The sequence below is a fragment of the Camelina sativa genome, chromosome 6 (genome assembly GCF_030686135.1).
Source record: "Camelina sativa cultivar CO46 ecotype springtype chromosome 6, ASM3068613v1".
NCBI classification, from domain to species: domain Eukaryota; kingdom Viridiplantae; phylum Streptophyta; class Magnoliopsida; order Brassicales; family Brassicaceae; genus Camelina; species Camelina sativa.
In genome coordinates this window covers 15,409,215-15,423,974 of record NC_141885.1, presented here as the reverse complement: position 1 = coordinate 15,423,974, position 14,760 = coordinate 15,409,215, and the positions used below count along the sequence as shown (strand labels likewise).

The 14,760-nt window shown below is 39.4% G+C and overlaps 3 protein-coding genes across 4 annotated transcripts; 2 read left to right on the top strand and 1 right to left on the bottom strand.

The window, feature by feature from the left end:
- Nucleotides 1-283: 283 nt before the first annotated feature.
- On the bottom strand, nt 284-3,542 carry LOC104791004 (L-galactono-1,4-lactone dehydrogenase, mitochondrial). Its single transcript, XM_010516803.3, has 6 exons — nt 2,720-3,542; nt 2,338-2,588; nt 1,876-2,061; nt 1,368-1,788; nt 885-1,025; nt 284-632 (listed from the first exon to the last, which is right to left on the bottom strand). The coding sequence occupies exons 1-6, from the start codon at nt 3,392-3,394 to the stop codon at nt 471-473; spliced, it is 1,836 nt and encodes a 611-aa protein (XP_010515105.1). The 5' UTR covers nt 3,395-3,542; the 3' UTR covers nt 284-470.
- An 853-nt stretch (nt 3,543-4,395) lies between these two features.
- Nucleotides 4,396-11,637, top strand: LOC104791002 (uncharacterized). Of its 2 annotated transcripts, none has more exons than XM_087453067.1 (15): nt 4,396-7,286; nt 7,376-7,504; nt 7,619-7,810; nt 7,892-7,941; nt 8,052-8,370; nt 8,456-8,582; nt 8,664-8,849; nt 9,168-9,263; nt 9,587-9,756; nt 9,863-10,078; nt 10,162-10,437; nt 10,537-10,684; nt 10,780-10,913; nt 11,065-11,151; nt 11,230-11,637. In XM_087453067.1, exons 1-15 carry the CDS (start codon nt 4,704-4,706, stop codon nt 11,311-11,313), a joined length of 4,797 nt encoding a protein of 1,598 aa, XP_087309193.1. In that variant the 5' UTR covers nt 4,396-4,703; the 3' UTR covers nt 11,314-11,637. The 2 variants fall into 2 exon arrangements, with proteins under 2 accessions (XP_087309193.1, XP_087309192.1); XM_087453066.1 differs by having other exon boundaries at nt 8,661-8,849.
- A 1,723-nt stretch (nt 11,638-13,360) lies between these two features.
- LOC109133321 (uncharacterized) lies at nt 13,361-14,226 on the top strand (the record flags this gene model as incomplete). The annotated part of the gene is made up of 1 exon (XM_019246330.2): nt 13,361-14,226. A coding segment is annotated over one exon (669 nt), but the record flags the coding sequence as incomplete, so codon positions are not given.
- Nucleotides 14,227-14,760: the final 534 nt, after the last annotated feature.

Here is a 14,760-nt window from a genome sequence, read left to right as displayed (position 1 = left end):
GCTTAGAGTAGAGAGCTGAGTAATGGGAGTTATGAATTTCCTTCTGTTTGCTTTTTGCATTGAGATCATCAAGGCCATGGAAAGCTTTAAGAACTAAGCCTAATGTTTTTAGTGGAAGAGGTCTTAAACCAATACAATACCTACCAATCCATACACAAGCCAAGACATGCAGCCTAAACTAGGATCGGATTGGTCATCCCTATAAATTACACCTTTGGTGGCTGTAACAGCCACACCAACTTGCGAAACTGAGATTTAGGAGTCAGAATAAACTCAACAAGAATGAGAAAGTGAGGAACAGATTTTATTCATAGGAACTGTGAAGAGAGTAGTAAAACTCAATGTACAGTTTTGGTCACAAATATATTGGCATCACTCATTCCTTACCCTCTTCTTAACAACACTTATCGATGCAATAAAAAGATGTATAGGATCCCAAAAAGAGGATATAACCTATTGATGAAAATGTTTTAAGCAGCAGTGCTGGAGACTGGGAAGAGCTTTTCCACCATGTTGTTGGAGAGGATTCTATTTGGGTCCAGCTCCCTGCGTGCTTTGTTGTATGCATCCACTGGGAAACGTTTTCTGAGTCTTCCTTGTAGGGCTTCAAGTTCCTCTTTATCCTTTGGTATCTGAATAAATAAAGATCAACCCGAAAACTTAAGAAATTGTCTATATAGTAACCTCAACAGATGCTCATCTCCTTATACAGAGACTTTGGGTCCGTTTAGTTACAGTAACCGATCTAACTAAAATACTAATTTTTAGGAAGGTGAGTGAATCAGAACTCAGAAGGACATGAGTTAAGTGTAAATGAATCAAATGATGGTATATGTGTGTTGGGATACAAGAATCCCGTATTTAGATGGAAAATAAAAAGTTACCTCAATTTTAGCCCAATGTTCATAGGCAGAATATTGATCCCACAATTGTTTTTGTGTTAAATGTCTATAGTGGAAAAATTCGTCTGTAATGTCCTTCCTCTGGCGAGGGTCTGCTGTTGGGAGATACATAATTATACCAACCTGAGACAAAATGTAGTGTAGCACATTATAAGTGTCGATGAATAGCAATTAAGAGAGAGAAAAAGTGGCTAACAGGCAGTGCTGGAACAAGTTTGGTAAACAGCAAGAATCTACCAAGTGAAACAATAATCTAGCTCTTCCCCCTAAGAATACACTATGTAGCATCATTTCTACTGGCTTCTTCTTTGTCTATGAACATATTTTAACATCAATATTTCAAATGTTTTCCTCACCACAAAGGCAGAGGGTCTCCAGAGATTGACACCAAGATCTCTTCATACTTTCATGAAAGTGAAAGAGAAGTAAATGAAAGAATAAAGAACAACAGAAAGCATGAGTTACCCATGAGAAAATGTCATCCTCTGCAGTGCTGAATGCAGGACTTATGGGACTCTTACTTCGAGCTGTCCATCGCTGCTCTATTGGAGCAGGTGCTGGTATTGCTTCCTTTTCTATTAGTTTTTTCAGCTCTTCTATGTATTCAAGGTCTTTCATGCTAGGGTTGGCGAGGGTTCCAGCTGGAAAACAAGATTCTGATACCCACTGTTGACCACCACAGTCAAAGCCCAGAATTTCATCACTCCACCCTACTCTATATCCTTCTGATTTTTTCCAAAACTCTGCCTCAGCTTGATTTACTTTTGCAACATGAACATCATTGAGAGGATCGAGGGCAAGTAACTTATCTCTCAACTCTGTAAATGAAAGTTTATTTATGTTTGGCTCACTGCTGGCAGGAGACTTCTTACTAGAGTCCTGGACCCTATACACAGTGGTGAGAAATTTGTATTTCATTCAGTCCTCCACATTAGAGAAAGCAAGTTAGACATAAGACTTAGCATAACGATACCTATACTTCACAATGCTCTCTCTATAGAGATCACGGACATGCTTTACAGCCTCATCTGTAGTGTACTTTGGTTTGTCCTTAGGTGGCCCACTCCATTTTGATACGGGGTTGCATGTTACAACCACGACTGTATCGGTATAAGGAATATATAGGTACTTAACATGCTTGTTTGCAGAGAGCAATTTTCTGGACAGCCAGAAACAAAAACAATCGTTACACCCTGAGTCAATTTATGGGATCAAGCTGCTCCATAGTATAGAGAGTGCGTTCCAAAATACTAGAAATGCACTTTGCCAAATGAATGGGGTAGCAACTAGAAGGTGAACAAAATTTAAAGTTCTTGCATCAACCTAATACTTCTCTGATAATATAACCAGAAGCAAATTTGTATACTAAGCATGATTTTTCTTGGCTGGAGGCATAATATCGGGACTAAAATAGCGAAAGTTAGCAACACTTAACTTGTGATTTTTCTTGATTTCTTGCAAGTTAGAGACGTATGTGTGCTCCACAAGTTCATGTCTATCAACACATTGGAGGGTGACCTCAGCAACAACTCCAAGTCCACCAAGGCCACATCGAGCTAGGTGAAAGAGCTCTGGATCTTTGTCCTTTGAAAGTTCAATTGTTCCCTTTGCAGGAGTGACCAGCTTCATGCTGATCACCTGCTCATCAATAGGAGGCAATCTAGCACCCGTCCCATGTGCCCCAACCTGAACTCAAACAAGAATTTAAAGCATAAACCTCAAAGCACAAGACGAAGACGAAGAAACAAAGCTGTTTCAGACTCTCCATTAGTTTCACAACCCAAGAATCCACACAAGGGAGAGAAGAGTATGCAAACCTGAATAATGCCACCAATCTGCTGCTCTCTGATGGAGGCAAAGTTCTGAAGAGTCAAACCATAGTCCTTAATGGCGTCAACCAATTGCTGTACTCTTATCCCAGCCTGCACCGTAACTCTCTTCTTCTCTTTATTTACTTCGAGAACTTTATCCATGAGCGCCAAGTTCACCATCCCGGAGCGAGACAAGCCAATCCCATTGGGCGAGAGACCCGATCCAACGGGTCGAATCCTTAACTTATTCTCATGAGATTCCTTGACCAGCGCTTCGAGATCAGCAAGATTCTCCGGTTGATTAAAGTTCCTAGTCTGTACCTCATGAGTACCACTCCAATTAGAGACAGTGTGAAGATCTTCAGGCAATGGAGCGTAACGGAAGATTTGAGCCTTCTTGTGCTTTGCATTTTCAGGGAACGGAAACGAGAAATAGGTAGCGAATCCGCTGAATACAGCGAGTGCTGCGTATCCGGCGTATTTACGGAATTCGGCTTCTGAGGCCGTGGACGAAACCGGAGGCGTAGGACGTGGCGGCGGCGGCGGTGGTGGAGTCAATGTTTGGCCGGAAGTGCAGAGATTACGGAGAGGCAAAAATGGATGACGGATGGTGGATGAAGACGGAGATAGGGTTCCGAGAGAACGGCCGACGGAGCGTCGGAGAAGAAGTGACCGGAGCATTTTTTGTTTTACTTCAGGCGATCTGAACCTGAGGGAAAGGTTCTTTGTACAGTAGAAAGGATCGGGTTTAGTGATTTAGGAAAGTTTCCACTTATGTCCTGATATTATTTCTATTTTCATAATTTGACCCGTTATAATCAGTTTTATCAGATTAGCCCTCAAAATCCCCGTGAGTAGTATATATACTCATGTACAGATGGTTCGGATTTGGTATCAGATGGTCTTGATTCCATATGAACGAAGAAGCCAGATACTCCGGATTGACTACACAAAAAGTAGCAAAGCCACCTCATTTTTTTTTAGTCTTAAGTCATTGCAATTGTAGTTTTTTCTAAAAATAATATTTTTTTGATAATATTCGAAATTCTAATAGTTGTTTTGTATTATTTTTGTCGGTTTTTGAAAGGATTTACTAGGTTATTAATCCAATTACGATATAATTGATGTATGTACAAAGAATCAACTAAACATTCAATTAATATGATGTACATGAAAACAAGTTTACCTTAGCTTGGAATCGTATTGTGCATATAAATCGCTTTATTTTGGATAGTTAATATGAGATTCAGATATAATTCGTAAATATTGTTTTGTAGATGATTCGATCATACTATTGAACAATGTAAGTTTTTGGTATTTTGAAATTCATATATGGTTAGCCAAAAAAAAAGTAGACGATTTAACCGCAATCATCAATTGTTGTTTTTTGTATTTCATAAATTAAAATTGTTGATTTTGTATAGTTTTCATTCGTTGGAAGTGATTGAAACAACAACTATGATGGATACACACTATCTACTACTCAATAGCCGATCATCATACATTAAATGAACTTGTACTCAAGGATAAAAATAAAATCTTCAATCGCGCGATTTTAGATGGTTAAAGATTCAGACGGTTCGACCGCACCGCTGAACAGACAAACCAAAAAGCGAACCGGTGTGTAAACCGCAGTGTAAATAAAAAATGCCCTTTTATCTCCCATTTTACCTTTTCGATTTAATGATTATTTTTTTCCCCTGGCTTTGGCTTTCATATACTTCCCCACACACAGAGAGCACAAAGACGACTCTTTTGGTTCTTCTTCTACTCTCTCTATCTTGTGCCCTACACCAGCTTTCTCCGCCGATCATCCGCCGTACTTCGCTGCCGTAATCTCCGACGAAACGCCTCATGTTGACTGTAATTTAATTTCCGGTTTGGTTTGACTATCTTTACGCATTTGCTGGGGCTTTTATAACACACACACACACACGCACGCGCGGAGATACATGAAGATAAAATTAGGGGTTTTGAGCTGAATCGTTAGATGGGTCAGAAGAAGAAAACCCACGCGTCTCGCACCAAACAATCTCCGTCGTCTGCGGCGGCGACGGTGACAGTCGCAGAGGTTGAGCCGTCTGAGATTTCCGCTTGTAGCTTCTATGAGAGGGGTTTTCCCGGACCAGACGCTAATGTGGAGCCGTTGGATTCACCTGTCGTCAAGCTGGAATGCGAGAAGGCACTCAAGTCGTTCGGGCGTGGGAGCTACAACAAGGCGATTCGTCTTATTAAGGATTCCTGCTCTCGCCATCAAGACTCTGCCCTAGCCCACCGTGTTCAGGGTACTTTGTGCGTCAAGGTTGCTGCCGTCTACGAAGACCTAGCTACCAAAAACAAGTATCTTCGGAATGCTATTGAATCTGCTAGGAAGGCTGTGGAGCTCTCTCCCAACTCGATTGAGTATGGGCATTTCTATGCCAACTTGCTTTATGAGGCTGCCAACGATGGGAGAGAGTATGATGAGGTCGTGCAAGAGTGCCACCGTGCTCTCTCCATTGAATATCCTATTGATCCTGCTAAAGGGAGTCTACAGGATGAGACTCAGTTGAAGATATTGACGCCTGAGGCTCGTATTGCACATGTCCAGGATGAGCTCAGGTCTCTGATACAGAAGTCTAACATTGGTTCGTTGTCCACTTGGATGAGTAACCTGGGCAAAGGTGAAGACAAGTTTCGGTTGATTCCCATCAGGAGAATGGCTGAGGATCCTATTGAGAGTAACTTGGTTCAGACCAGGAGGCCTAACGAGATTAAAAAAGCTACCAAGAGTCGTGAAGAGTTAAGGAAGGAGGTTGAAGTGAGGGTAGCTGCAGCTAGGTTGATACAGCAGAACTCAGAGTCTTCCCCGTCGGAGAATGTTGACAACAAGGGATCAGATTCAGCATTAGGCGCGGGGCAGAGAAACGGGGAGAGGAGAAAGCATGGAAATGCGAGGAAAAACAGCTCCACAGTGGACAGAAGGGATCGGGTTAGGTCGTACTGGGATTCTGTGAGCAAAGAAATGAAGAAAGAGTTGCTTAGAGTTAAGGTTAGTGATCTTAAGAGTCACTTTAGTGCTTCAAAGGATGGGCAAGCAAATGAGATTATAAGTGAGGCACTGTCCTTTCGTGAGGGCAATAAGACTTGGAGGTTCTGGCTTTGCTGCCAGTGCAGTAAGATGTTCATGAGTTCTGAAGCTCATATGCAGCATATTGTGCAGGTGCACATGTGTAATGTCATGCCTAATATGCAAATGGTTCTGCCTCAGAGTGTCGACCCTGATAGGATTGATGTACTTCTTAGTTCCCCATGGAAACCATTGGATCTCTCTGCTGCGGTGAAATTGCTTCCCAGTCAGCAGAAAATCCAAAACTCTGAGTTTAATAACTTTCACTCTGGCGATAATATGGAAGATGGTGACGACTGCTTCGAGGATGCATGGAATGATACTTCACCAGAGAAGGAAAGCCTTGGAGATGCTTGCAACGGTTGTGATGAGAAGGAATCTGAAGAGGTTAAGCTGTCAATTGCATTTCCTCCTCCTGATGGATGGCCATTATCTGATGATCCTGAACGTGCAAAGCTCCTTGGGAAAATACGTGCAGCCTTTGAGCTACTTATCAGACAAAACTATTTGGCTTCTAGCCATCTTGATAAGGTGATACAGTTTACGTTGGATAAACTCCAGAATATACCCGCAGTTTCGCAATTCGTAAATCGTAGCTTGAATCAGTCACCCATATGCATCTGCTTTTTGGGAGCTTCCCAACTCAGGAACATTCTGAAATTCCTGCAGGACTTGTCTCATCCTTGTGGACTGAGTCGATATTCTGAACAAAGTAATCCCATTAATTTTGGCGACCTTGGTCGTGAAGTTACAGAGGAGATTCTTTTTGATGCTGAAGATTCATGTCTTCTTCTGGATGAAAAATTGCTTGGCACTGAGAGCATCCAAGAGAAATTTATGGGCTCAGCATTGCATAATGTAGTTATAGCAAGTTCTGGAGATATTGCTAATGGCAATAATGTGTCTTCTAGTATGGATGGATTTCTTTCATGGATCTTCACAGGACCCTCTAGCGACGAACAAATTGTGTCATGGATACGCACAAAGGAGGAGAAAACAAACCAAGGGCAGGAGATCATGCAGATCCTTGAAAAAGATTTCAGTCACTTGCAGAACCTTTGCGAGAGAAAATGCGAACACTTAAACTACGAGGGCGCACTGCAAACTGTTGAGGACCTTTGTCTTGAAGAAGGCCGGAAGAGGGAGATTTCAGCAGAGTTTACCCATGAAAGCTTTGAAACTGTTCTGAGGAAACGAAGAGAAGAGCTAAATGAGAGTGACCATGAGTTGGTGTTTATCAGTAGTAGGTTTGAATTAGATGCTATAACAAACGTTTTGAAAGATGCAGAATCTCTTAACCACAATCAATTTGGATATGAAGAATCATATGGCTGCGTGAGTTCTCAGCTACGTGATCTAGAATCTGGTGAAACTGATGAATGGGGGATGAAGGATTCCTTACATGAGGCTGATAGTTTCATAGACACTGCGATCCAGAAACAAAAAGAACATTTGTCCGCAGAGGTAACCTTTTCTATCTTTATGCCACACGGCTCCGATAACTAATAACTGCCTTTCTGCTTTGAAAATACTGTGTACGTTTGCTATCTCAGCTTAGCAGAATCGACGCGCAAATGATGCGAATTGTCACGGGGATGCAGCAATTAGAGCTAAGACTTGGACCAGTTTCCTCCAACGATTATCAGATAGTATTGTTACCGTTGGTGAAGTCCTACATGCGGGTAAAAATCTAACCCTTAAGCCCTTGTTACGTTTTCTTCCATTGGTTGCAGTGTTCTTTCAGGTTCTAAGTGGCATTCCGTCTTAATTTCTCCCTCCCTCTCTCTTCCCCCCAGGCACATTTGGAGGTGTTGGCAGAGAAAGATGCCACTGAGAAGTCTGATGCTGCAAGAGAAGCATTACTTGTTGAGCTTGCTCTTGATTCTAAGAAGGACGCTCGAGGAAGAAATGACAATTCAAAACACACGCTGGAAAAGTCCAAGGACAAGAAAAAGATTAAAGACACTAGGAAACTGAAAGATTTGAAGGTTTGAACTAATCTAATCTGTTGTCTACTTTGTAGGTATTTCTTGTATATATTTGTAACTATTTATAATGTTTTGTTATAGGCTACCATTGGAAATGACCATCGCTCCAATGTTGATTCAATTGAACACAGGTGAAGATCTGCTTTGTAAATTTTTTGTTGAGATGGTGTAACCTGAAAAATATTTGTTTCTGAAAATATTGGTGGTGAATGTTAATTCACTTGATAATTTCTTGTTCCAGCCTCCTTCAGGGTGCATCATCTGGTGATCATTCAGAGGCTGACGTTGTTTCTGAAGCTGTGGAAGCTTTAAAAGAACAGGAAGAGGAATATAGACGCCAAATAGAGCTAGAGGAGGAGGAGCGAAAACTTGAAAAATCTTTGGAGTATCAGAGAAGAATTGAGGATGAAGCCAAGGAGAAGCACATGGCAGAACAACAAAAGAATTATAGCTCTTCAGTTCCCATGAATGTTGCAAAGGCAGTGTATAATGTTTGCACAGCCACAGATTATCTAGTTGATGATTTAGATTTACAAGAAGATGCAAAATCCATAAATCAGGTAACAATAGAGTTACAAGGTAGTGGAGATGTGGTTTTTTAAAGCAACACTTGAAATCAATTTCTGGGTTTTTTTGCTTTACCAGGAGAAAAGGAATGGACGAGTTGATGACTTGGAAGGAGCCAGAGTGAATACAAATGGTGTTTTCCCGTCAACAAATCCTTGTGTGAAATCTGATACTGCAAAGGTGCTGGATATAAAATCCCAAAAAGGTTGGTGTTGGTCTTCGAATATGAATATATGTGTTTACTGACCTTTCTGTGGCACTCATTGTTTTCTTTGTGTTGCAGTAGTGCCTAATGGCACAGCTATGCAAGCTGGTGATCAACGCACTGGGAGGAGAGGTAGACGTCACAAAGCTTCAAATAAGTTAGTTGATGGAAAATATCAGGTCACACCTTCTGAGACAGAGAATAGTAAATCTCAGTGGTCAGGTACCGACGGTGAGAGACAATCTGAAACTCTGCGTAGCAATGGTGGTAAGTCCTTCCTTTTTTTCTTTTTTTTTCTCATTTTCCTTCTAGGATCATTGTCGTTGGCTCGTGTTTTCAAAGCATTGATAGTTGTGATGTATAATGATTCGATATAGAGATTTTTTTTCTTGAGCTTAATGCTTTTCTGAACTAGACATATGAAACTGCTTTCATCTGTTGGAACTAATGAAACAGTTAGATTTGTTAAAACTGATACTTCTGTAACTAGTGTAATTTGTTTTTAGCATTTGTCAACGAGGAATGACAGTATCAACATTGATTTCTTGCAACTGTTTTCTAACATCATCCATCTTTGCATTCCAGATGTGGGAACAAAGACATTAAGACAATTACAAGCTGAAGACGATGAAGAAGAAAGGTTTCAAGCTGACCTTCAAAAGGCAGTGCGTCAAAGCCTTGGTAGTTATTCAAACATCTCTATTTACATATCATGCCTGACTGTTAACATTTTGCGATATCTTGTTAAGTGCCCATTTCATGACTATTCTCTGACTGTTATGCCATTTGTATGAAGAATGGGTTATTGTGTATACCCCTTTTTTTCATCTCAGGACACATTTTTAGTATCTGATTATTTTAGATGTCTTAAATTATTTTTCATTTTTAATTATGCAAAAGCTACTACCTTCTCTATATTTTCATCATATTGTTCTGTGATCATTTTGTGCTGACAAAAGCCCTTATTATGAAGCATCTGACACCGGAACATTGTGTTTACCCAGATGCGTACCAAGGAGGTAGAAATATGTCGACACTTCTGGAAGTAAACAATGATGGGGGTTTATCTTATGTTACAACGGAGTCTTGGAGCCCAACCGGAGTTCCCATATTTGGCACAGGTCTTCAGAATGAAGTTGGCGAATACAATTGCTTTTTAAATGTTATCATACAGGTAACCTTTACTTTTCAAAAATGTTTGATTTCTCGGGTATTCAGTATCTATAGTGTCCAGCACAATAGATTTCTCTTTGCTGAAAACTATTTTGTTTTAAACTTAGTCTCTATGGAATCTGGAGTTGTTTCGAGCTGAGTTCTTACGGCGTTCAACACTAGAGCACCATCACGTGGGAGATCCTTGTGTTGTCTGCTCTTTGTATGAAGTTTTTACTGATTTAAGCGTTGCTTCGAGTGAATCACGAAAAGAACCTGTGGCTCCTTCATCTCTTAGGATTGCTTTGAGTAACTTGTATCCAGATAGCAGTTTTTTCCAAGAGGTAAAGGAATTGATCTCTGGTTTTACAGAGTAAGCTTTTTGTTTTCATAAGGATCCTAAACTTGGGTGTCATATGGTGTACAGGCTCAGATGAACGATGCGTCAGAAGTATTAGCTGTAATCTTCGACTGCCTTCATCGCTCGTTTGCTCAAAGCTCAAGCCTGTCTGACACAGAATCTGCTGAGAGCAACAGTACAGGTTCATGGGACTGTGCCAATCGCACATGTATTGCCCATTCTCTGTTTGGAATGGATATTTTTGAGCAACTGAATTGCTACAGCTGTGGGCTGGAGTCCAGGCATATGAAGTACACTTCCTTTTTCCATAACATCAACGCTAGTGCCCTACGCACCATGAAGGTAAAAAGAAATGCTAATTATATAAATTATTCATTAGACTTGAGTTTTCACATATTTTTAGATAACTCCCTGTTGTATTCCCCACTTTATGCCTTGTAGGTTACATACCCTGAGAATTCATTTGACGAACTTCTAAATCTTGTCGAGGTGAACCATCAACTAGCCTGTGATCCCGAAACTGGTGGGTGTGGGAAACCCAACCATATCCACCATATTCTAACCACCCCACCAAATGTTTTTACAACAGGTAAAACTTGTTGTGTTAAAATTTTGAGGAATGCAAACTTTTTTTTCAGATCACTGATTTTTTTGTCTTGACACTAATTATTTTGGGGCTGGCAGTTTTAGGGTGGCAAAACACGTGTGAGACTGTGGAAGACATAGCAGATACTCTTGCAGCCTTGAATACAGAGATAGACATCAGCATCATGTATCGTGGTCTGGACCCTAAGAGCACATATAGCTTAGTTTCCGTGGTACGAATTCTACGAATTCTTCTTCTTCCCTATGACATTAGCAGAAGAGTGGTTTGAACTTAAAACCAACTGTGCTTTGTATTTTCCTCCTATGCTTTTACCCTAAAAACTTAAAGGTAACGTTGTTCTTTTGCTATTTCTGTAACTGCAGGTTTGTTATTATGGACAACATTATCATTGTTTTGCATATAGTCATGAACACGATCAGTGGATCATGTACGATGACAAAAACGTTAAGGTAAGACCATCAATACAATGGGCTTTGCAGGCAGATACACTCATCAACATTGTCACCCATTTGATGTAATATCTTCAGGTGATCGGTAGCTGGAGTGATGTTCTTACAATGTGTGAAAGAGGACACTTGCAACCACAGGTTCTCTTCTACGAGAAACGTTAAATCAAAAGAACCAAAAGAAAAACAGAGCCAAGTAGAGTTCTGTTGCTACAGTTTAGGAGATCTCGCAAGTACATACTACAAAAGAAGTAAGTACGTTTTTTTGACATTCAGAACGAAAACTCGAGAGGAAAGGATGTAATTTGCTCATCTCAGTCGTTCTAAGAGAGGATGGGGAAGAAGATTTTGTCTTAAGATTAAGCAAAAGTATTTTAAGCGGAAAGGGTCTTAGAAGACCTTATGTAGTTTTCTTGGTTAAATCCTTGTCACATTAAGGATAATTATATGTTCATATTATTATTACATAGCCTTCTATTTCGTCGGTCATCTCTATTGTCATATACTATCTTATATTATCTTAACAACTAATTTAATTGAAGTTAAAAGTTAGGATAGAACTTGGAGAAACCCTAATACGTACAGTGAAATACCTATATGTATCATCTCTTAACATTTACTAAACTTGTTAATACATTAGTTGAACTTTTAAATTCATGGCTTTGAATGGTTGCATAGTGTGCGTCAGACCAGACTAAAATTGGACTGGTCCGCACTTAATTTACCATTCACCATTGCGTACTAGTATGTAACAATGCATATTAAAAATCTCCATACTATTACGCATTTCAGCATATATCTCCATACCATTGTAAATTTACTATTAGTCTGCATTTTTTATTCCGCTTCTCAAAAGCTCCTTACCATTATAAAGTCCATACTATTTTGCTACATACTACAGTCTAATATAACTAATATAATGCATACCAATATAGTCCGATCTACACCGTACTGTACAACAATTCAAAGCCTATGTATCCTTCTTCTGTTTCTCTTGATCTTTTGATTTTTAAGTAAACACCAATCTAACTCGATCCTAAGATTAAACCGTAAACGGTATTGTTAAAATAGGATTGTAGTACTTGGAAGATGGGTTGAGGAAAATGGAACGCCTCTTAAAAGACGAATTTTGGGAATGTTCCTTGGAGAATGACGAAATTTGAGGGATGTAGGTGAACTCGCGGGTGAGAAAGCAAACAATTGGTGGGGTGTATGACAACCTCATGCTACTTGCCGATCTTGGGGAGTATCTGTCACAAGTCGCAAGTTGTGCTAATAATGTAGTCTTGATACTTGATAGTATTCAGGAGGACGACTGGGAACTTTCAAGTAAGATGATTATTTAACTTGTTGAAACATAAGAAAATAGATAAAAAGAGGTATATTAGTAATCGTCCATATTGTATTTCAATGGATATGACATAGTTGAAACTTTAAACTTCCATGCATGCTAGAGATGAATAGTGACTCAGTGAGCGGCTCGAGAGAGTCAAAGATGTTATCCAAATGGATCTATATATGTGTATCATATATGTCGTCAACGGTTAACGTAAAAGCTCCCATAACAAGCTCTTAAACTGTATAGTACTCCAATGATAACTATCAATCAAAATTGTACCTAGACTCTCGGAGGGGGAAAAAAAAATTATACATTTTTTGTGATAAAAAGTGTTATATAACTTATAACTAAAATTAGGTATATATTTTTATAATAAATTATAGATAAAACTTTATGTTATATACTATAAATATATATTATTATACAATTTTTTTTATCTATTTTCTTAAGTAACACTTTATATCTACGAAAATACTATAATTTTTAAAAGTATACTATATATCGTAAAATACTAAAGATAAAATAGCAATACTTTTTAATATATTAAATAAAATTTTGAAACTTAAGAAAAGGAACATTCAAAATATATATTTTAGTAATATATCAAATAATTATTTAAATTTGGGGACCAAAAGGCCAAAAATTCTTAATATTAGGGGTCTAGGGCAAATGCCTTTTTTTTGTTTTGTTTAACCTACTCATATATAAACTCACTTATATCCTAATTAAATCCTGAATAAACTCATTACGACCGCTTATAGGTTCTGGTATGCGATCGAATAAACTCATTACGATTACGACTACTACTCTGTTCCTCTCTCGTATACGACCGATGGCTCCTCGATCGAAGTGCTGTGTTGATGATGATAATGATTGGAAGATGATGAAGAAAAAGGTTTCGTGTGTTACACTCCCGACGACAACAATCTCCATATCTGGCCAGAGCCGCAAGAGAAACCACAAGCGCTAACGCAGCTGTTGGCCAAATTCAATGCGTTGAGTGATCACAAAAGAAAGAATAATGCTTGCGATCTCTACGACTTCCCTGATACGAAGGGTTTGTCGCGTGAGGATTTGAGGAGACATGTCGAAGACCTTGATTCTCACCTAGTTGGAATCAAGCAACGAAAGCTAAGTATATTAAGAAGAGGAAACTCGAAGAACCCTAAGCTGAAGGTGACGGGGAAGGAGGAAGAAGATAGGGTTTCAGATCGATTAGGGTTTGGCAACGACGTCGTCTTCGGTGGCTACCACGAAACAGCTATGGGATCTTGTGCTGCTTCCGAGGTTTCTAGGGATGTTGGTGTTTCGGATTCTTCTCTACTCGATCCTTTCATGTTAGGCTTTTCCGGCAGCGATTATTTTCCGACAGATAATTTTGGGGTTTGTGCCAACGGTGGTGGTGCTTGGGATCTTTCTTGGATGGATTTGGATTTTTCTTCAACATTGTTTCCTGCAGGTTACGATCCACTTCTGGGAGCCACTGATGAGGCGGGCACTTACCAAACATTGGTCACAAATAATTTAGGATCCGTCTTCTGAGATTACGACTTTAACGGCATGATCACTAATTCACCTATATATATGTATTGTATTCTCAGTGTTGATCATTATTATTAGTAGTATGTATTAACTTGTACGTTTTGCTCCAACGCAAATCCATGTTTGTCAAGTTTTCTCTTATTGTATTACACAAAAGTACTTCCATGTAAGAAAACAAAGCTTTCTTTTGCCAGAAACCCAGAACATAAGTATATTACCATCTATGATCTATATATCCCTTTTTCTCAGCTCTCTTCAACCACATGCTCCTCTGTAATCCTCTGTTTTGGTAGTCTCTTTAGTTTTCACCACATGGAAACAGTAAGATGAACACAAATCAAAGAAGAAAACAAAACCGGAGAGAGAGAGAGAGAGACTCTTACTGTTTTAAGCACTCTTAGAAGGTTCTGCTTTGAGATGAAAAACCCACTTTCCCCCATAGTTAACAGGAACAAGAAGTGCAGGTTTGAGACGCTAAAGATGGGAAGTGTTTTTGAGACAAAACTGGGATGTTATTGATGGGTTGTTTGTTGCCTCTAATGGCTAAAGAAAGAAAACAAAAATCTGTGTGTATATATTTACACGTTTTCGTCTCTGCTGTGGTAACTACTATGTGTGAAAAAATCTGTACTGTAATTTTGGCTACCAAATGCCAATTCTATTAAACAACTGATCTCTGCTGACTGTTGAGCTGAGTTAAAGACTTCGCTTTCGCCTAGTCTCATTCCGTT